This window comes from Ursus americanus, chromosome 32 (assembly GCF_024610735.1).
Source record: "Ursus americanus isolate L20-20 chromosome 32, mUrsAme1.1.p, whole genome shotgun sequence".
Taxonomy (NCBI): Eukaryota; Metazoa; Chordata; class Mammalia; order Carnivora; family Ursidae; genus Ursus; species Ursus americanus.
The window spans coordinates 3146501-3169284 of record NC_142158.1 but is presented as its reverse complement, the minus strand read 5'-3'; the positions used below and the strand labels follow the sequence as shown (position 1 = coordinate 3169284).

The 22784-nt window shown below is 46.2% G+C and overlaps 3 protein-coding genes across 4 annotated transcripts in view; 1 reads left to right on the top strand and 2 right to left on the bottom strand.

Annotated features, from left to right (window-relative positions):
- SLC17A1 (solute carrier family 17 member 1) overlaps positions 1-22784 on the bottom strand; it is a 156522-nt gene that overhangs the window by 45110 nt on the left and 88628 nt on the right. The window contains exon 14 of one of the 2 annotated variants that reach the window (XR_006780155.2): positions 7756-7821. The gene's annotated coding sequence lies outside the window, so the exon portion shown is untranslated. The remainder of the gene's footprint in view (positions 1-7755; positions 7822-22784) is intronic. The other variant, XR_015722530.1, reaches the window with a different exon arrangement.
- Positions 17208-19270, bottom strand: LOC123794155 (histone H2A type 1-A). The gene is given in 3 exon segments (XM_045800364.2): positions 17208-18969; positions 18972-19105; positions 19236-19270. Coding segments are annotated over 3 exon segments (615 nt in total). The 3' UTR covers positions 17208-18523.
- On the top strand, positions 19117-19711 carry LOC123794244 (histone H2B type 1-A). Its single transcript, XM_045800476.2, has one exon. It carries the CDS (start codon positions 19272-19274, stop codon positions 19653-19655), a length of 384 nt encoding a protein of 127 aa, XP_045656432.1. The 5' UTR covers positions 19117-19271; the 3' UTR covers positions 19656-19711.

Sequence of the window (22784 nt, the reverse complement as noted above, 5' to 3'; positions counted from 1 at the left end):
ACTGATACAAGAGGGTTTGTCTCTGGTAAGAGGTATTTCAGACTTCTAGAATCAGTTGAAAGAATCATTTTGGAGAATTCTGGCCTGCCCAAGCCCTCCGAAGTGGAGAGTGGTCTCCTCCCCCTCACGACATGGCCAATCTTGTCTGGGAGACTTGAGACCCTCAAATCCTCGCATGGTCCTACTCTGTTGTGCTGTCTTGAGACCCACCCTTTCTGCTTACATGACAAGACAGCCCTCCTTCATCTACCAAAACTTAGCAACTATTTTCTCCCAGACATGGAGACAAAATTTTACTGCCCAGGCGTCCGAGCGCGGACGGTAGAAGAACCGAGTGAGAACGTTGTGCATGTGCTGAGGGAGGAGGAGGATGGTCTGCGTGGAAATCCTGCCTGGGCACACACCCTTTGTGTCTTCTTTGTAAATGTGGGCCACTCTGAGTCGGCGCTGATTACCAAAGGCACAATTACAGCACTCTGCAGGCGAGCGTTAATACTGCTAACGACACCGCTTTGCGGAGTGATCATCTGAGACCCGTCCTCAGCGGCTGCACCAGGATCACAGCCTTGTGTAACCCGCATGAAGCCAGCGTGGGGGGGGGGGGGGGGAGGCGGCACATGTTCGGTCAGGAAGGGCTGTCAGAGAGGGCAGCCTGCAATTAGATCCGACATGCTGTCACCAGGGGGCTGGCGGCCCCCGCTCACATGCTCTGGGGTTGGTGATGACCTTTAACAGATGTAGATTCTCATTGTAACAACCCTTGAGTGCAGAGCAGATAAACGCACGAAGTTCTGCAGCTGGTCCCTTCATCTTTCCGTCGCTGCTTGGATCAACCTCTCCTGGGCTTACAAAGGTCACTGCGAAGAGCTCTCAAGGACCAGCCCAGCCAATCCCATCTGTGATCTTGTGCTTGGGGATCCCTGGGGTCAACTCAACCCAAACCACTCCCTTTTGCCAGCCCCTTGACCGTTGTCTTGATAGTTCCCTTTTCACTGTTTTTGGGGAGAGAAGAAAACAAAAGTCCCAACACCTCCCCACCACCGCCACCACCAAAATGAGATTATATCCCTCAACTGCTCCTGACAAAGAAATGGCATCTCCACCAAATGTTTTGCCTTAACAGGGCACACGGAGTGGTCTTCCAGACACAGAAGATCGCTCCTAATCTCTGAAGATCCGGGAGCCAAGTGTCTGCTTACATGACAGGGTGTTATATTCCAAAGACCCTCTCCCTCCTGATTCCCCACCCTGCCTGCCAGCAAGCCAAAGAGCTTGCTTCTGTGGAAGCCTGACTTTTGATTAATGGCATGCTCAAGGTCACGGAAATGTTAAGTGGCTCCCTATTGGCCATGACTTTTATCTCCAGGATTTTTACAACCCCTTACAAGATCATATTTGTAATACTCAGAATATGTAAAAGCTATAACCAGGTGCTTCCTAACACAGGTCCTCTGCTCTGGGCCACACTGGCCTGAAGCATTCCTGGCTCTTGTCTCTACTGCCCTCATCGCCCCCCCCCCCGCCCCCCCCCCCCCCGCATCAGAACTCTCTCGATCTTCAAGCACAGCACAGAACCCACCTCTTCCAGGGGGCGGTCCCCACTATCCCCGTGGCAGTGGTTGCTTCCCCTCAGGAAGTGAGACAACTGCCTTATCAGAAAAAGAGCATTAGACTGAAAGGCTGGACCCAAATACCAGCTTTGCTAGGAACTCACTCAGTTTTCCAGAATTGCTGTAACAAAGTACCATAAACTAGGGGTGTGTAAATAGCAGAAATGTGTTGTCTGACAGTCCTGGAGGCTAGATGTGTGAAACTGAGACGTCAGCAGGGTTGGTTCCTTCTGAGGGCTGTGAGGAGAATCTGTTCCAGGGCTCTCCCCAAGCTTCTGGGCGTTTGCTAGCAATATCTGGTGTCTCTTGGCTAGGAGAAGCATCACCCCAATTCCTGCCTTCATCACCACATGGAGTTTCCCTGGTGTGCACGTCTGTCTTCGTGTCCAAATTTTTCCTTTTTATAAGCACACTTGCCATGTTGGATTAGGGGCCCATCCTACTCCAGTGTGACCTCACCTTAACTAATTCCACCTACAATGACCCTGTTCCCAAATAAGGTCAGATTCTGAGATACTGGGGATTAGGACTTCAACATAGAAATTTTGGCAAGACACAATTCAACCCATAACAGGGGCCTTGGCCAAATCCTTCTCAGTACCCTCACCTGTAAAACAGAGATAGGACAGAAATAACTGCTCACAGAGTTTCTGGAAGGATCAGTACATTTGACTACCCAGCCACTGTGGATGCATATGTTGGATTTCCTCTGTTATCATTTCTATTTTCTGCTGTCTTATTATGCTTCTTACAACTGTATTTGAGTGGAAGCAGAGAGGAGGGGAAAGAGGAGGGCAGACAAGACACAAACATAACCGATGGCTCCTCCCTGGGGAAATGGGGATGCCAAGATGGCTTCCTTCAGTTGGGCACCTCTCGAGGCAAGGACACAAGCTGTAGGCAAAGAACTTACGGTCTAGCAGAGAAGCCCAGTGCCCAAGGACCCAGCAGAAGGATAAAGCCCTTGTTTGGCAAGTAAGAAGAGCAGACATCCCCCCAGATGAGGAGAGATCAGCTTTGGTAAATTCTTGCCCAGAATTTTGCAATTAAAAAAAAACTGAAAGAAGCTATTTTAATCTCAGCACACATACATAATTTTATTACTAAAACACTTATTTTTGTTCTGAATTACATATGGTTTAGGGAATGAAAGCTCTCTCATAACCCTTTCAGTGCTTAATGGCTCCAAAGACCTTACAAGAGCTCTTGGAGAGTTTGGCACAAAAGTATGTAGTTACATAAAAAGAACAAATGATCCTGAAGAAGAAAGGGAAGAGTGGTTTCTATAATAATAATAATAATAATAATAATAATAATAATAATAAATGTGGAGGCACAGGGAGCTCTGACAAATTGAAGCCTAAAAAGGATCTTATACAAGTCAGTAGGAAATCAGTATTATGAAGACACAAAAATGTGTAAAAACAAACTAAAGCCCACAATCAGATGAGGCTGGAAAATCCCATTCTAGGTGTTTTTCTGAGTTCTTATGAAGGGAAGAGGTGGAGTTCAGATCAAAGAAGAGGGAGCTAAGGGGCAATGAGCAGATGAAGTTGCCAGCAATGGACAGGGGGTGGAAACTTCCCATCTCCGAGCATACCTTTATCCTTCTAGCCAAGGAAAACAGTTTCCAGATCCAAAATCAGGATAACTATCATTAAGAGAAAAATGAACCCCCAGATGTTCCTACTGGTGGTTCCCAACCTGGGCTTTCTCTTTGTCACTGTGCTTCATCTCTTCCCCCCATCCCATTCTTACCTCTCAGAAGAATATTCTGGAACTGCTCACCTCCCATGGATCCCTCAACCCATTGTAAGCAGTCTTCTATGCCCACTACTCTTGTGAAGAGACAGCCTAAGGTCAACAATAACTACGTATCTGATAGAACCAACAGGTACATTTTAGCCTTGGAAGCACTGGGCCCTCTGTTGTCTACAACTCTGCTCATCACTACCTGTTCCTGAAACTCTATTTTTTTTACTTTCAAAATACCAAGCTCTCTTGGTTCTCCTCTTATGTCTCAATTTTTTTTTTAATTTTTTTATTTATTCATTTGAGAAAGAGAGAGCACAAGCAGCAGGGAAGGTCAGAGGGAGAGGGAGGAGCAGACTCCCCGCTGAGCAGGGAGCCCAACGTGGGGCTCGATCCCAGAACCCTGAGATTATAACCTGAGCCAAAGGCAGCCACTTAACCAACTGAGACACCCAGGAGCTCCTATATCTCAATATTCTTCGCTTGCCCCTTAAATCTTGGTGTTTGTAGGGTCCATTCTTTGCCCACCGGCTTTCCTGGTGATCTCATCCACTGTCATGGACACGTGGTTGGTCTCCTGCCTCCATTCCGTTTTAGATTATTGGCCTACATCAATTGTAGCAAGTCAGCCCCTTGACAAGGATCAAACTGTCCCAACCTTAGTTCCATAAGAAGAGGTATTTTATGAAAAGAAAGAAAACTAACTTCTTGGGGGGGGTCTCACTTCTAGGGATCTTTTCTAAAGGGAGAAAACACAACAGATGTCTATGAGAAAAGATGTTTACTATCAGATGATTTATAACAGGGCAAACCTCCCCCAGACGTTGATTGTAGCCCTGTGAGACCCAGGTCAGACTTCTGAATCTACACAACTGTGAGATGGTAAATCCATGTTGTCTAAACCACTCGGTGTATGGTAATTTATTAGGGAAGAAATGATAAATGAATACAACTTCCTTTCCCTTACAGCTTCCATTTTTTTTTAAAGATTTTATTTATTTGCAAGAGAAAGCACAGAAGGAGAGGGAGAAGCAAGCTCCCCGCTGAGCAGGGAGCCCAATGCGGGACTCGATCCTAGGACCCTGGGATCATGAGCCGAAGGCGGACGCTTCACCGACTGAGCCACCCAGGTGCCCTCACAGCTTCCATTTTATTGAAATTTTACCTCGGCTGCCAATTAAGGCTTTTCCTTTCGTGGGAAGGTTTGTTGGATGAATGTGCTTTTAGCAGACAGGAGACTCAGGCATGCAGCCGGATGACCAGATACCAAGGCCTCGTGTATGATTTCTGTCCCCGAATCTCTCGGCAAGCTCTGGGCCCCCCGCACCCACTTGTTCCCTGCAGCAGGCCCCAAAAGTGAGTTTGAGCACCCTCCTTTAATTTGCTCCACCTCTACACAACACCCAGCCCCTGCCAGGCTGGGGAGCGCCGGTTTAGGGCACAACTAGACATCAGTTAACCAGCTGTGGGCTTGGCGGCCAGGAGTAGGGGAGGGGGCGATGTCTGTCCTTCAAACCTTCCCCATCTCCCTGGGGATTCTGATCCACTTAAAAGGGGTCCTCACTAAACCAGAATCCCCCAAGTCTGCCTCCCCCTTTCTGCCACCACCTCACCCCTGCGAACCCCAGAACTGTGCGGAGTGGATGGCCAGGACAGCAGCGGGGCCATCGCCAGACCACTGACACCACGGTGAGCACGCCCCCGTCCCGTGAACCCCACAGGCAGTGCTCGGTGAGCTAGGCAGAAACAGTACTGTCTTTCCTGGTCAGAACGAGGACAGATATCCCCCTGGTGGTGGGAGAGGCTGGGTTTCCCGCTTGAACAAGGGCCTTTGGTAGCAGCGTCTACACCCGGAAACTCTCGGGGTTTGAAGCGACGCACGTTCGCAGGTAGGCATGAGGCTAGGAGGACTCTGCCTCTGTCTCTGATGCGGGGGTTGCCACGCTGGTGCAGAGAAGCCCACCCCAGAGAACACACAGGTACCGGGGCCTCTGTGGGCCTCCACCTCCAGATGCTTCTGGGCCAAATGCGAAGTGGGCTTTGTCCTGTTTTGTCGTCTCACTCAGCTGAGGCCGGCCCCACACACCGCAGGAGCGAACGTCTGCAAGCCAGAGCGGCTTTTCCCTCTGTCCTTCGGCAGCTGCCGGACACGGGTCTTACCTGCAGCAGGTCAGTTAGGAGAACGAGCAAGAGGCCCACGCTGATTTTACACCAATCTCATTAAAAGACACGTTTACCCGAGAAGCTTCTGTATTTCCTGAGAATCAACCTTCGCTGACTGACCTGCTGTAGGAGTAACAGGCCAGATCCAAGGGCGCATGTCCCTCGAAGGTGTGGGAGGGCACGGACTCCGTCTGTCCTCCCCACCTGCACACAGGAGCCCCGGCGTGCTGCTGCTGCCCCTTCCTGACGGCCACCCACCGGCCTCCTTGCCGTGGCCCCCACCGTGACACAGGATTTTCACTGGGCACGATTTCTTTCAGAAACTGCCCAGAAGGACGGCCATAAAGTTAGCCACGCTGGGCTTCCTCACTGTGTCACTCAAAGTTCCCAGTGACTTTCTGATCTGATGGGAGACGCGTAACTACACGTTTAATGCATACATTTCAGATACACGGTGGGGGCGTCTGTTCTCTGTTTAGATAAATGTGGGCCCAAAGTGGCCTATCGTGAAGCTGCGAAGAGAAGTGTGTTGAGAGCCAAGCTCCTTAGTGGGCTGAAGACAGAGCACGGGCAGGAGAGGAGGCAGGACGTGGGCTCCTGGGCACGAAGGCTCCTTTCAGATGCTTCTCCACATCTGCACCTTAAACAGTGGACACGAAGTGTTGACCACAGAACCCTCACACACTGGGTGACCTGTAGCGTGAATCCACCTGCCTCCAGCCGGTCCCTTGAAGCCAAATGAGAGTAACTCTGCGGTAAAGTTTGAGCTTGGCCGCAGGACACAGACATAGCCTGACCAGCGAAGGAGAGGGAATTACAATCGACACCTTGTAAAAGCCACGCACACTCATGAGGGGTTCTTCCTTCCACGCTCTAGGTGAGCAAACACAGGGCTGAGATGTCGGGACCTTCCCCATCGCCCAGGCAGAAAGAGGCAGAGCCAGGACTCAAACCCAGGCCTGACTCGAGGGCTTTTTCTCATTTCCATGGGCCACGAACATCCCCAGACAGTACTAACTGTTCCGTGGGGGGCAGAGTCACCCCTGGTTGAGAACCACCGCACCAGATAAAGAAAATTACTAACTGATCAGACACTTTGTTGAAGTGAACTAGGATTTGGGCCCTGGGGGGTAGGTATCAGTGTGCGAGGGAGGAGACGGAGGAACAGAGAGGTCAGGGACCTGGTTCAAGCTAGATACAGTAGAGGCGATCGGTCTGTTTCCCAGCTCCCCGGAGCCAGATATAGCCGTTGAAAAAAGACCTACAGCCGTCTGTGGGAGTTCTGCAATTGTTCCTGTAATCACCATCCTTATTTTATATCTTCCCTAGTTCACGGAAAGGTTGGAGTCTGGATGAATATTTTCAGCACTGACTTCTATTTTTCTCCCCAGGACTATTAACTACAATATTCAAATTTCACTGTACGTTTTCAAAAGTGCCATTTCAGAGATGTATTAAAAATTGGATCTATTTTCCCCTGGAATGCCTGCTGGGCTCCCTCTGGTGTCAGCTAAGATTACATTTGACTTTAAAGGAGCTCATGTGTGACCACATTTCACACTAATGAGGAATACGTTCTTCCTCAAGGGGCCGTTTCCGAAATCCAACTGGCTTTTACTGACGACACTGTAAAATTGTTTTATTCAAATTTTGCAAATACGCTGGGAAGGGTCTACCGTAAGTTAATGATGAGGGAACAGAAGGCTGGCTGAAGACACAGCATAAGCTGACATCCTGCAACCTTACCCCACCCCACTCTCACTCTTGGGTGGGACGTGGGTGACATTCTTCCCAGAAGCCCCCAACCATCTTCATGCTAATGTCTTACTAGAGGGGTAAACAACCTTAACTTGACAATGGCAAGGCCTCCGGAGTCCTGTGAGTCTTCTTTAACATATGAAAGTACTTTCTCAACCTCCCTGTTTCCTCACCTCCCCCAACCCCATGGTATATAACAGCCACCTCTCACAACCCAGAGCAGCAGCTCTTTCTGCCCACAGGTCCTGTCCCCGTGCTTTCATAAACCACCATTTTGCACCAAAGCGTATCAAGAATTCTTTCTTGGTCGTCGGCTCCAGACTCCACCCTTCACTGAACCTCACCGATATTCCAAAACCACATCATCAAGTTTTGTAAGGTTAGAAAACAACAAACCTAAATTTCTTAATTTTTGAAAGGACCCAAAGTGACATTTCACAAGATGGGACAAACTGACAAGACAAACGTATACCTGTCAATGCTTCCGTCTGCATCCATCTGTATACAGGCATGAATGAAAATGTCCAGTCTCACTCTGCTAAAAAGAAATGCAAATCAAAATAATAATGTGGAAGGGCTTTACCTTACCAACGAAGCAAATCTTTCTTTAAACAACAGCAAATTCTGCGAGCGCAAAATAAAGCAGATAGACTGTCGTGCTTTGCTGGTGGCTTTCTCACATAGCCATCTGATAGAATAATTGAACAATGCGCAGAAAAAGCCATCAAAACCTTGCATACTTTTTCACCCACTCATCCTATACCTAGGAACGGTATGAGCAAATACTCCAGAAGGAAGAAAAAGCATGTGGTTGTTCATTATAGCGTTGATGTCATAAGAAAACGTGGAGAGCGGCCTAAGCAGCCAACAGTGGAAGACAGTATATTTAAGCAAAGTGTGGTAAATGATCCATTCCAGCACAGCAGTGGTTAAGGTGGGCTTTAGACTCAGAACGTCTGGTTGAAATGCTGGCTCCCATGCGAGCTCTGTGATCTTAAACACATTGAATCTTTTCATCTGTGCAATGGGTATAATAATAGTTCCCACCTACGGGATTATTTTGAAACTTAAACAATATCAAACATAAAGCGCTGAGTGTGTGGTGGGTAGTAAGTGCTCAGTCAATGTCTTTTTTTTAAAAGATTTTATTTATTTATCTGAGAGTGAGAGAGAATGCGCACAGCCAGGGGAGAGGCAGAGGGAGAGGGAGAAGCAGGCGGAACCCCAGGTGGGGCTTCACCCCAGGAACCCAGGATCATGACCTGAGCCAAAGGCAGACGCTTAAACGACCGAGCCACCCAGGCACCCCTCAATAAATGTCTTTTGATGGGCTATTATGTACTTAGTGAAAATAAGAATTAGGGAAAAAATCAAGTAATATGATGTTTTATAAAAAATTATAATATTGAAATAGAAAATATTCTGTATTCATAAAGGCTAGTAGAAAACATACAAAGATAAAAATAAATTTCTCAAAAGGCTGAAGTCATGGCTCCCTCTTCCCCCTCAATTTTCTATGTTGCTATTATTTTTGTCATTAAAATACTAAGTAGTGGGCGCCTGGGTGGCTCATTCGGTTGAGCATCTGACTCTTGATTTTGGCTCAGGTCATGATCTCAGGGTCCTGGGATCCGGCCCCAAGTCGGGCTCTGAGCTAGCAGGGAGTCTGCTTGAGGATTCTCTCCCTCTCCCTCTGCCGCTCCCCCCACTCACTCGCTCACTCGCTCACTCTCTCTCTCTAAAATGGATGGATACATCTTTAAAAAATAAAAAACTTAAAAAAAAAATACTAAATAGTAAGCAGCTGGAACCCAGAACAAAAATCTATTTATAAATGCATTCAACCAGCCATTAATTGGTGTCTCTCATGTTTCAGGCACTGTGACATGGTAAACAATTAAGACATCATAAAAAAAATCTACAGTTAAGTAAAAGAGACAGTAAAAAATTAGCAACTTCTACTGGAACATATTAAATGCTATAATTGAGACTCATTCAGGGTTCAACAAGGTTCCCAAAGAGGAACACCTAAATGGCCCTACGATGAAGGATGGTCAAGGAAAGCTTCACAAATGATGTAATGCCTGAGAATAATCTTGAAAGATTTATAAAAGCTAATTAAATGAAGAGAGGAAGGAAGGACAATCCAGGGAGGAAATGTAACCAGAAAGACAAAAGTGAATTAAAGCAAAGGGGGTCCAAGGAACTGAAGTATATGGGTAAAGCCACGGCATGGGACAGTTGTAAGAAAGGGGGGCTACGTCTCTCAGCTGGGCTGCACAGTCTGAGCTTTGCCCTGAAAGCCAGGGGGAGCCGTTGACAGACACTATTGGAGGAGGTTTGAGAGGATGTTGTAGGTTGACAGTCCAGCTGGAGCCGGGGCAATTGCCAGCTCCTTACCCACACCCCTGTCCTTGGATAGATGTCCCACCCACTGTTCCTGTACTAGGAGTCCCTTTGAGGGCATCGATAGCCTTGACAGAGCACCGTGTCAAGACTGTCAGAACGATACACGAGACTGAACCCAGGCATGGCTTCTACAGAAACGCGTAAGGTTCCAGTGGGTGGGTGTGGAGATCTACTGGTCTTGCGGCCGCCCAAGACAAGCCTTGTAATCCAAGTCCCTTTGCTTACTGAAGCTGTCACCTACCAGCCTGGAGTGGCCCTGCCTCTGCCTTTGGTCTCTCCTTGCCCTCAGAGTACAGGGGCTAGTTTTGATTCTCAGGGAACTCCCAAAGTTGTGAGCCAACAACTGGTGAGCCAACCAGGAGACAAAAGAAATGAGTGTTGGGAAAGAGGCATCAGAGGGGGAAATCCCAGGTTGGCCCTGCAGGGAGGAGTGGCTCAAAGGACAGATGCTTGGGCTGCATGAGTACAGGGAGGCCCTGAAAACGCCAGCTGGTCCAATGCATTTGTTAGAGGAAGTGTGCACTGCCTGTGGGGGCAAAGAAGGGAAACCAGTGGCTGCCACAGTGGGCTGACCTCCTCTGTGGGCAGTCTGATGGCCACTGATACCCACCTATACGCTGTAGCTCGACTTAGAAAGTTGGAAGAGCTGAGGTTAGAGAAGGACATGCGGTTGTCTCTACTCTGCCGGCTTCGGGGCTGAAAGGCATGGTGGGAGAGCAGAATAGTGTTGGAGCCCTTAGCACCACCTTGTGCAAAACGAAGAGGACACAAGCTGCTGCAGCTTAAGGTCAGAGCACTAGTGACAAAGCCTGGCTGGGATGCTAAGAGGTGGGGTCCCTGGAAGGTGAGCAGAGCGAAGAGGGGAGGTGTGGTGGTGTATGGTGAATGCGGGACAGGACGCCCTGTGCCCTTGGGCCCTAACACAAAGGGAAACGGAAGCACGGCAACAGCAACCTCAGCCCCAGGACAGCCTCTAGCTCAGGAAACGGTCACTGACGTGGAGAACAAAGGCAAGAAGGAAATGTAGATAAAATTCAATGTCCTCGTAACCTGCAGCCCATCGACAAATACTTGAGGCAGGCAGAGAATGACCTTCCTCCAGGAAACTCCTTTGCTAGAGGGAAAAACAACCTTAGCTTGACAATTGCAAGGCCTCCAGGATCCCGGGAGTCTTCTTCAGCAGATGAAAGTCCTTTTGGAAACTTCCCTTTGTCTTTACCTACCCCAACTCCAAGTATATCATCAGTCACCAGTCAGGCCCCCAGTGCTGCTCTTTCTGCCCAGGGATCCTGTCTCTGTGCTACAACTAAAAAAAACACCTTTTTGCACCGAAAATCACAAGAATTCTTTCTTGGCCGTTGGCTCTGAACCCCAATATTTCCACATCAGTCATGATGAGAGAATATACTCGCACCGAGCTTTTTTTTTTAAAGTAGGCTCCACACCCAACATGGGGCTTGAACCCACAACTGAGATCAAGAGTCGCGTGCTCTACCGACTGAGCCAGCCAGGTGTCCCCCCTTCCCCTTCCCCCCCCCCCTAAGCTTTTTAACGTAGCTGCCAAGTTCCAGCAGAAGGCCAGGGCAAGGGTCCCAGCATGGCTGGTGTGGCTGCAGGATCTGGGGGCCAGAGCATTTCTCTGACGAGGCTGGAGGCGGAGGCCTGAGCAACAGCACCACACAACCCTGCCCTGTGGTGGGGTCACAGCACTCACTCCCAACTAGACTGAATTATTCCAGCCTACAGGGAGGTTTGGCTCAGTGAGGGGCATGCGGGACCTTGAAACTCTAGAGAGAAAGTGCAGCAAATTCTCAGGGAGCTGGGAATGAGACAGGCCATCTAGGCCCCAGTCTTCGAAGGGTCTGGCCACATTCACTGCAAAGAATGAAAGCCAAGATTCTCCATTCTGCCCCCAGCACCTGGTACAGGACGCTGATATCTGTGGGACAGGACATTTATGATGTTGGACAATCCACTCTTAACCTGGTAACAGGTATGTGATGGAGGAAAGACATTAGGATTTGAAGCTGACAGCCAAGAAAGAATTCTTGAGGCGTCTTTGGTGCAAAAAGGTCATTTTATTAAAGCACAAGGACAGGACCCGTGGGCACAAAGAGCTCCACTGGGGCCATGAGAAGCGGCCCATTATATGCTTTCAAGTTGGGAGGGGGCTGGGGAGAGTTTAAGTCTCTACAGAATTTTGGAAGAAAGGTTTCCAGGACCTTGAGTGGGCTAGCTGTTGTTGGGAAAAGGTCATTTATTACCATCTAATAAAACCTTAGTCACGAGACCCTTCAGATGTATACCGGTGGGTCATATGCTTGGAGGATGATTGCCAACATGTATCTTGGGGGAAAGAGATAAAGGAAATTTCTAAAGGAACTTTTATATGTTAAAGTAGACTTACAGGATCCTGGGGTGGGGGTTGGGGGTCAGGGGGTTGGGCTAGGATTGCCTTTTGCCCTTAGCAAAGTGTCCACATTGAGGCAGTTGAGTCCCTAGAGGAATGTCACTCTGCCTGTCTCCAGGACTTGTCAGTGGGCTGTAGGTAGTGAGGAAATTTAGTAATTTTTCTTCTGCCTTTGTTTCCCACGTTAGTATGGGCTGTGGGAAAGACCAGAGACAAAGGGGGAACTTGAGAAGCCAAAGGCTATTCCAATTAGCTCTAAAGGATCTGGTTAAAAAAATAATAATCAGGAAGTAAATGTTTGACTTCATTACTGCCAGACCTCACCTGAAAAGACAATCTGGCAACCCAATGCTGTGCTCGTCAGCCTTCCGGAAGCCTTAAAACCTGAACAATAGTTCAGACCTGCCGCGTGAGCCCTCATCACCCCTAGTGTGCTGCCTGGTCCAACAGAGGCCTTAGGGATACAGTTCTATTCAGGGTGAGTGATTCCCATGCCCTGGCTTTAGGATGCAGGTCAAAATCATCTTAGGGGGGGTTGTGGTGCTGGAGGTGATCAGAGTTCCCATGTTGAGCTCATTATTCACTGATCCCCAGAAATAAATAAACGGGGACGGCTCTGGTGGATACTGGAGCTGAAAGTACTACAATCCTCTGAAACCCTCAGAAGTTTCCTGGCCTCTCAGTGCCACTGATGGTTAGGGAGGGCAGACAGTTATGCTCTGGAAGGTCCTTTGGACACAGAAAATTGCCCCACCCCACAGGAGAATACCAGGTTTTTATCCATCTGACACCAGAGAGCATAGAGGGGATTCACAACCTGCAAGGTCAAACAGAAAACCTCTATCTTTGAATTCTCCTTCTGGGTTAGGAACCAGTGCGGAAGGAAAATACTGACTAGGAACCCATAAGCCTGGCTCCCTCGTGAAGAGTATTAATTGTTCAACAATAAAATTGCTTGGGGTGGGGGGCCTGAGGGACCAGGAGACACTACCTGAGAACGGTGCTAAGTAGCTCGATTGTACTCCCTGCCCGCGGCACTGTCAACAGCCCCAGATAGCTAATGAAAAAACCAAACGGGAACTACTGAGAACTGAACAAGGTGGCGCCCCCCCATCCACGCGGCTGTGCCCAACATGGCCACCATCTCAGGTACCTTGGCCACGGTCCTAGTCGTGTACTATGCTGTGCTGAACTTAGCAAATACCTTTTTCAGTACGTCCCTGGGCATGAGTCATTAGCCAAAGTCCCCTTTGTGTGGGAGGGGCAACATGGGCCTTTCAGGTGCTTCCCCAAGGCTACCTGAACAGTCACAGCACATGTCACGGTGATGTGGAAATGTTGGGGTTCAGAGCTGGCAGCCAAGAACGAATTCTTGAGATGTTTTCGATGGAAAAAGGTGTTTTTTCATTACAGCACTGGGACACGACCCCTGGGCAGAAAGAGTAGCCCTGGGGTTGTGAGGAGCGATTGATTATATACTTGGGAGTGGAAGGAGGTAAAGACAAAGGGAAGTTTCCAAAAGGACTTTCATCTGCTAAAGAAGACTCACAAGATCCTGGAGGCCTAGCTGTTGTCAAGCTAAGGTTGTTTTCCCCTCTAGCAAAGGAGTTTCCTGGAGGAAGGTCACACTCTGCCTGCCTCAAGTATTTGTCAGTGGGCTGCGGGAGGTAAGGACATTGAATTTGACCTACATTTCCTTTTTGCCTCTGCTCTCCACATCAATGGGATAGCAGCCAGAGACCTGTCCCTGTTCTCCCTCCCCACATCAGTACAATGGGCCCATTGCACTGGTGACAAATGTGAAGACTTTCTCTACTGCGGGACACCCTGCAGGCTTTACCGGAACATCTGCAAGGGAGACGGTGGGCAGAAAACTCAAGTCGCAGGCACCACCGTGAATATCTGGGAGTCAAACAGTAAGGTAAGATGCACATTGTCTCAGGAGCTGGGACTGATAAGATACAAACCTATCCAATGCCTGAGAACGTAAAAGGGGCGCAAGCCTTTATAGGGATTTGGGGGTTTGGGAGGACTTTTATTCGCCACTTGGCACATTGCCTGTGTCCCTTATACCACTTGGTTAAAAAAAAAGGTGGGGGGGCACAGATAGGAGTGGGGGTGAGAGCAGCAAGCTGCCCTTGAGAAGACAAAGCTACCAGTGAAGCTGGGTAGAGCTCTGGACATCTCCCAAGCAGGGTTACCATTTGCATTAGCTGTCTCTGTGACTCCAGAAGGTACGGGCCAGTCCCTGTGGCAGAGACAACAGGAGAGAGAACGCTTAGGATTTTGTTCCCAACTCTGGAGGGTCGTAGAAAAAAAGCCACCAAACACGAAACGATACCTCATCTCACTATTTAAAAAACAGAAATTCGCTCAGGCTAAGAATGCTGACAGCAAAGTATCACCTTCACTCACTCCGGTGCTAGACTGGAACCACTTCTGACCCAGGACAGGGTTATTTCACACAGGCAAAGATAAGCAGTTACTGTACCACTTCAGGAAAAACTGGAAAGTAGGCAGTCCTCCTAACACACCGATGTGTCCACCAGACGCACTGTTTGCCAAGATCACTGCCCTCCCTCTGTCTAATCTTGATGGACAATGAGTGGACATAGGACTCAACCTGGGCCAGCTCCATTCCTCTGGGAATCTGGACCTTGGAAAAGGAAGTTGGTCTCTCTCCAAGAGGCTGAGGCTGAAATCTGCAAAATTAAACAGCCGTGTGGGGCCCCTCTTCAAACTGCTCTTGACCCTGGCCCCAGGTGACAATCTTCTGCTTTCTGAGTGGTTGATGCAACTAAGAGTACAATCCAATCAGAGCAGACCTGACGTATCTCATTTACATTCATTTGCATCTTGATTCTTTTTCCCATCAGAAATTGAGTTTACCCAATACCTCATCTGAATACATGGTGTATTAATAAGCCCGTGGCTTCACGACCTGATACTCTCTTTTCCTCAAGCAGTGGGAGGCTGTGTCTCTTATTTCCAAGTCTTTCTCTAAGTTGCCTATCAGGTCCAAGAAAGGCTCCAGGAAACCATCATTGATACCAGAAGAATGGCAGGAAATGCCAGAGATGTTACAGACAGCCCTATTACATGTATCATAAAGTAGGTCTTAAAGAAGGTTCACCCCAAAACTGGCATCTCTACAGAAACCCTATGACTGAAGAACTTGTTAGTGACTTTAGAGCACCTCACCAGTAAGTCTACTCGCCTGGCGCATTACAATGGGCTCTTGACTGTCGTGTACAGGGAATTCCAGACGGCTACTGCGTGCTGACGCCAAGAACACTATTTCCTGTCACCAAGTACACCAGCTACAAATGAGGTTTTTTTTAGAGAGAGAAAGCTCAGTTGGGGCAGGGGGAGGGTAGGGGGGGGGTAGAGGCAGAGGCAGAGGGAGAGAGAGAATCTTAAGCGGGCTCCACGCCCAGCACAGAGCCCAACAAGGGGCTCGATCTCACCACCTTGAGATGATGACCTGAGCCAAAATCAAGAGTCAGGCACTAAACCAACTGAGCCACCCAGGTGCCCCTCAAATGAGTTTTTTAGGAGGACATGAGCCTCCAAAACTGGGGACTCTTTTCAGAGCCAGTTATATTGTCGTGTTAAGAGTTATATTTCACCTGTTTGTTTTTAGATTTAGAACTCTTCTCTCGTTTTGTTTTTGTTTTAGTAACTTTGAGTTTATTGTTCTGCTCTTTTCAGTAAGTTTTCTAACTCGGAATAATTTTAGATTTACAGCAAAGTTGTTAAAGTTGTTAAGATAAGAGTTCCCGCATACTCCTCACCCAGTTTCTCCTATTGTCAATATTTGTGCATTTCTCACAAAAAAGGAGCTAACATTGGCACATCGCAGTGAATTGAACTCTAAACTTTGTTTGGATTTCAATAGGTTTTACCTAATGTTTTGTTTTTTTCCTGTTCTAGGATCCAACCCAAAATATATGACATTTAGTGGTCCTGTCTGCTTAGCCACCTCTGGGCTGACAGTTTGTCAGAATTTCCTTGTTTCTGATGACTTTCACAATTTTGAGGATTTATAGTCAAGTATTTTCTAAAATGTTCCTCAACTTGGATTTGTCTGATATTTTCCTCACGGTTCAATTGGAATTATGGGATTGTTGGGAGGAAGACCAAAGAAGTGGAATGCCTTTCTCAACATATCATATTAAAGTCACGTGCTATCGACAGGGCTTATCACCGATGCTGTGAACACTGATCACCTGGCTGAGAAAGTGTTTGCTAGATTTCTCTACTACGAAGTCACTTCCTTTCTCCCCTGCCTTGGCAAGGCTGGGGACTTAAACTACCTGCTTGATGGAGGTATATCTATATAAATTATTTAGAATTTTTCTGTTTACATTTTTCATATAGCCCTCATTTATACCATTATTCTTCCTTGATTTTAAAATTTCATATCAAAAAATTTAATTGCTACATTTTAAGCATTATTTAATTTTGTTCAGTATATCTGTGCAATTTTTCAGTCTTCAAAATTTTTCCTTCCTTTTGTGCCCCCCCAAATTGCATGCCTTCATTAATATTTATGTACATTAATTCAAGAGATGGTTAACTCTTTCATAACCCAATTTTCCCTAATCGACATATTATGTACTTTATTCTCATCTTTTAACTCTTACAGAACTTTATACTTTTCTTCATATCTGCTTCTGCACATTTCCTATGTGTAGACCTCAAATGTCTGGAATGGCTTTTTTTTTTTTTAAACCAAAGAGATTCTTTTTTTCTTTTAGATAAGGTGGACTACTGAATATTTTGTAATTTTGCATTTAAAAGTCTAACTAACTAAATGTTCGTTTTCCAATTTTTCTTGGTGTTCACAGTACGAACAAATCAACTGAAACTGTTTTGTGTTTTTTGTAGCTAAAATTTTTGAAAAGCTTGGCCAAAATTTAAAAATTTCTAATAATTACAATAGACATTCTTGTCACATTCCTCTTATGAAACTGACACTAGTATCTCTCCATCACACATGATACACCAAGCTTGGTTTTGAGATAGTTGTTCTCTATTTTAAGAAACGATTCTAGTCCTTTCTATTTTTTTTTTTTTAAGATTTTATTTATTTATCTGACAGAGAGAGACATCGATAGAGGGAACACAAGCAGGGGGAGTGTGAGAGGGAGAAGCAGGCTTCCCGCTAAGCAGGGAGCCCGATGCGGGGCTCGATCCCAGGACTCTGGGATCATGACCTGAGCCAAAGGCAAACACTTAACGGCTAAGCCACCCAGGCGCCCCATCTAGTCCTTTCTATTAAGCATGTGTATAAAACCACACATATCAAATATTCACATATGCCCTAAATTTTAAGATTAACTTGCTAACTTTTGGTTTACTAATATAGTGTCTAAAGATTTCAGGATACCGAATGATGCTAGCATGTTTGAAAGGAAATTCCTTTTCAGAAGATACTTTAAGAAAACCACACATCCTTGCTGGATTGACGTGCTGTGGGACTGCCACCAGTTAAACTGGAAGCTATATTATACCTCTCCTGTTTGTTGTTCTTCATTTTTTTTAAGATTTTAAGTAAACTCTACACCCAACATGGGGCTGGAACTCAACCTCCAGATTGACTCACATGCTCTGCCCACTGAGCCAGCCAGGCGCCCCCTCCTGTTTGTTCTTATCCAATTACCACTTAAGTATAGTCCTTAACTCACTAAAATATGAGCGTTAAAGTCGCCGGTTTAGGGGCACCCAGATGGCTCAATGGGTTAAGTGAGAGATTTGATTTCTGCTCAGGTCATGATCTCAGGGTCTGGAGATCAAGCCCAGGTGGGGCTCAAACTGAGTGTGAAGCTTGCTTGGGATTCTCTCCCTCTCTGCCCCTCCCCCACACTCTCATATGCATGCTCTCTCTAAAATAAAAAAGTCACCTGTTTACATTAGCTCACAAACTGAGTGGTGGTTGTTAATGACAGAGTAATTATAGCTCTTCCTCCCGATAGCTTCAGTATGTGACTAAACTCTTTGCTGGCTGGGGTGCTGGGATGGCAGTGGGTTAGGTGAAGGGCTTGATTTCCACTCAGGTCATGATTCGGCTGCGGAGCTCAAAGTCTACAGCGGGATCGCCGCTGAACGTAGAGACGGCTTCAGATTCTCCCTCCTGCTCTCTGCCCCTCCCACTGTACTCTCTCAAAAAAACCTTCAATTCCTTGCTGACCACTTACCAGGAAAGCTGGTTGAGCCTCAACAGCTTTAAAACTCAAAAGAACCCGTTAGTAGAACCAAAGGTAATTTTGGAGCGCTGGGATTTTTACCAAGATTCAGGGCATGTGTACCTGCATATACACATAGGCATCCCACATACATGGCAGCTTATGCAGTCTTCCCTGATCATTTGAGTGGCTCTGAAAAGAGCCTTTGGTTTTTCTTCTCCAAACATTGTCACTCATTGGGATTCATGACTTGGAAATTGCTTGCCCTGGACCTTGTGGTGGTGACTCTTGATCTTTTTGGGTAGTAGCACGGCCTGGATGTTGGGCAGGACGCCGCCGCCCTGGGCGATGGTCACTCCGCCCAGAAGCTTGTTCAGTTCCTCGTCTTTGCAGATGGCCAACTGTAAATGGTGGGGGATGACACGCGTCTTCTTGTTGTCACGAGAGGTGTTGCCCGCCAGCTCTAGAATCTGGACTGTGAGGTACTCCAGCACTGCCGCCAGGTACACCGGTGCACCAGCCCCCACGCGCTCCGCATACTTGCCCTTGCGGAGCAGACGGTGGATTCGACCCACTGGGAACTGCAAGCTGGCTCTAGATGAACTGGACTTAGCCTTAGCAAGTGCTTCGCCACCCTGTTTCCAGCGCCCAGACACAGCAGGACGCACCGCAGGAAATTACAGCACCTAAAAAAAAAAAAACTACGGGGCCTATTTATAGCCTGACAGTAGGCTGTGATTTGTTATCTGATTGGCTGATGGCCGTCTAGCCAATCAGAAAGCCTCGCCAGAATCACCTCATTTACATTCACGCCACTACCCACGAACCAATCAGACCGTGTCTGCTCAACGCGTCACTTCATAACTGTGCCTATAAATACTGCTCTCGCTAGGGTTCAATGCTCTTCGCTTACTTGGTGCGGTTTGGAGCGGCTAGAGCTGTCACTGGAGAGCTGTAACGCTATTGAGCTGTACACTCATCATGCCGGAGCTGACTTCGAAGGGCACTACCATTTCCAAGAAAGGCTTCAAAAAAGCTGTAACCAAAACTCAGAAGAAAGAAGGGAAGAAGCGTAAGAGAAGCCGCAAAGAGAGCTACTCCATTTACATCTACAAGGTGCTGAAGCAGGTGCACCCCGACACCGGCATCTCGTCCAAGGCCATGAGCATCATGAATTCCTTTGTTACTGACATCTTCGAGCGCATCGCCGGCGAGGCGTCGCGCCTGGCGCATTACAACAAGCGCTCGACCATCACGTCCAGGGAGATCCAGACGGCCGTGCGCCTGCTGCTGCCCGGAGAGCTGGCCAAACACGCTGTGTCCGAGGGCACCAAGGCCGTCACCAAGTACACCAGCTCCAAGTAAACTTGCCCAAGTAAGCGTCTTCACCTAAAAATAACCCAAAGGCTCTTTTCAGAGCCACTTACATTTCCTGGAGAAGGGCTGTGGCTCTGCTGATAGGGCTTGGTTCCTACATTGTGGCAAGCTGAAAATGCAAAAATCTGTCTCTAAAACTGGTAAAAATAGGCGCTGGGTCTACTGAAACAGTGAAAGTTGTTTAGTCAGCTTAGGACCAGGTACTTATTTAAAAATACTTGCTATACTGAAGCTGGTTGTAAGTATTGTTTTCAGTGGTGCCAAGATTCACATTCTATTCTAGGGCTACTAGTATTTTTCTCAGCATTTGTAATCTACATGTGGATGGGGTGGCGGGGGGGTGGCGGGGGGGTGGCGGGGGGGTGGCGGGGGGAGGCGGGTTGCGGGGTTGTTTTTTTGTCTGATTTAAATGGCTCGTAGCCTTCATAATGTTAAATAGAAATGAAGAGAGTAGGCATTCTTGTTTTTTCGTAACTTTGCTGAAGAATCTTCTGGACTATTTCTCATTAGATACATTTCATAATAATGAGAAAGAATTCTTCTATGTCTGCTTTACTGAGAGCCGTAAGTTAAGAATGGATATTGAGTTTTAGAATATGCCTTTTCAGCATCACTGGGGATTGATCATAAACCTTTCCTCTTTAGATGTATTGAGTTATTTTAATAAACTTCCTAAAACTGCATTATCCTTACATTTCTGCATAAAACCCTCCTTGGGCATCTTGTCGTTCACTTAATGTGCTGAATTCCAGTTACCAATATATCATTTACAATTTATGCTTCAATATTATAAGTTAGATAATCTCTATTTTCCTTTTTTGTGTGTAATCATGTTCTGCTTTTGATATAAATGTTTATTCAATTCATGAAAATAATATGGAAGATAATGATCTTTTTATTCTTTTAAAGAGTTATTTATTTTAGAGAGAGAGTGCATGCCCATGTGCGCAGGCACATACGAGTTGGCGGGGGGAAGTGGCAGAGGGAGAGAGAGCATACCAAACTGACTCCCTGCTGAGCGCAGAGCTCGATCCCATAACCCTGAGATCATGACCTGAACCGAAACCAAGAGTCAGATGTCAATGGACTGAGCCACCCAGGCACCCCTAGAAAATAACTCTTTTTAGTATTCTGAAACTGAACACATTGGAATTCTCTTTTCTTGAAAACTTCGGTGAAATTCCTCTTTTAAAACAATTGGTACTTGGTGTCTCTTTTTCAGTTCACAGTTCTTTGACCATTTTCCCTATTCTATTATGAAACTGTTCTGTTTAGATTTGCTAATAATTTGTAATACATTTTGGTAAATTATATTTTACAAGAAAATTATTTAAAGATATCATCTTAGAGATAAGCAAACTGGTCTCTAATGATTTTATCTCCACTGTGTTTGTAACTACAAGTCCTTTATTATCCCTAATTTTGTGTTTGTACTTTCTCACTTTTTAACAAACCCTATCAGTTACAGGCTAATCTTTTAATTTTTTAAAATGTATTTATTTGCTATTTCTTTACTTCTGCATTTCTTACAGTTTTACTGTACTGAAAAATTTAAAAACAGTTTTGCCATTTCTTTTTCCTAAGTATTTTTTTCCAGGTTTTTCATTTTTTAACCTTAGGGCTTCTACTGACTCACTTTATTTTTATTTTTCCTAGCTTCTTTAGTGGGGTGCTTACTTCATAGAGACAATTCTCACACTGCATGGTTTTGATATAAATGAATTTCAGTTGCAACAGTTCAGTTAAATTACATCAATTGTCCAACAACACACTACAAAGTTCAGTAGTGAGTAGTTGCATAAATTACAAACTTCAGCGCTGGGTCTTCAGTTCACAAGTCACTGCACAAATAACAAATGCACATCGTGTTCCATCATGACCTATCACCTCACTTATTGTATTTACTTATTTTTTAAAAGATTTTATTTATTTGTAAGAGAGACAGCACAAGCAGGGCGAGTGGCAGGCAGAGGGAGAAGCAGACTCCCCGCTGAGTAAGGAGCCTGATATGGGGCTTGATCCCAGGACCCTGGGATCACAACCGGTGCTGAAGGCAGACGCTTCACCGATGGAGCCACCCAGGCGTCCCACGTCACTTATTTTAAAATGTGCTGGTTTCTGGACACTGCATGTGTTACTCAGTTTACGCACAAACAGGAAGCATGTACTTTTAGTTGCCGCTTTGTCTCCCAGTGATAAATGTACATGACAAGAACTGATCATCAAAAGTGGGAGGTGGCCATCAGATGAAAGGCTAATAAAAAAATAAAAAAAAATAATCCTGAAAGTGGAATTCAAGTTGAATATAAAAGGAGTTCCAGAAGAAACAGCTGGCAGTGAGACTGCTGGTGCTGTCACTATTGAGAGACTAGCTGCACGACCAGAGGAACTCGGTGACAGTGAACTCGCTGACATACATCAGAAAGTGTCTGTGTCAAAAAGGATGAAGATGTTCCAGGGAAAGTGACACTGGCAAAACGCTTCGTGCTACAGGAATTCTCAAAGATATTTCACAACATTGAAAATGCAAAGAATAAAATGATGGAAGCTGATCCGAATTTAGAAAGAGCCATCACAGTTCGCCAAGGTATAGAAAAGACGCTCCCTGTATCGGAAGGTGGGCGTGTTCCACTACTTGCAGTAAGTTTATAAAAAAGAAATGAGAATTTAATTCTTTAATGGTGTTAATATTTTAAATTACAATGTCCTAAGTATTTCTTTTCCACTTCCCTCTATAATTATAATAGACGGTTAAGGGAGTTTTTAAATGTCTGGATAAAAATGTTTAAAAATTATGGAGTAATGATGATTTTTCCCATTGATTATTAACATTGCTTTGCATCATCATTTTTTAGGTTTTACGCTACCTCAAGAACTGCCTGTATTTATGCTTTCTTAGTAAAGTAAGCATTTAAACGATCTTTTTTCCTCTAAGCCATGCTTCCCCTTATTCCCACAGGTTCTGTAAATACTCTGAACTCTCATTAATATGTAAGACTTGCCGAGAGATACGAATTTCTTCATTCTCCACTAGGAACTTGGAAACGTTTGTTATTAGAAAAGCAAAGCTGCTGCCCAAACGGTCTTTCCTTAGATCAGACTTGCAGACCAAATGTG

Coding starts and splice junctions, on each gene's coding strand:
- LOC123794244 (XM_045800476.2), top strand. CDS start 19,272: ATGCCGGAGCTGACTTCGAAGGGCACTACCATTTCCAAGAAAGGCTTC.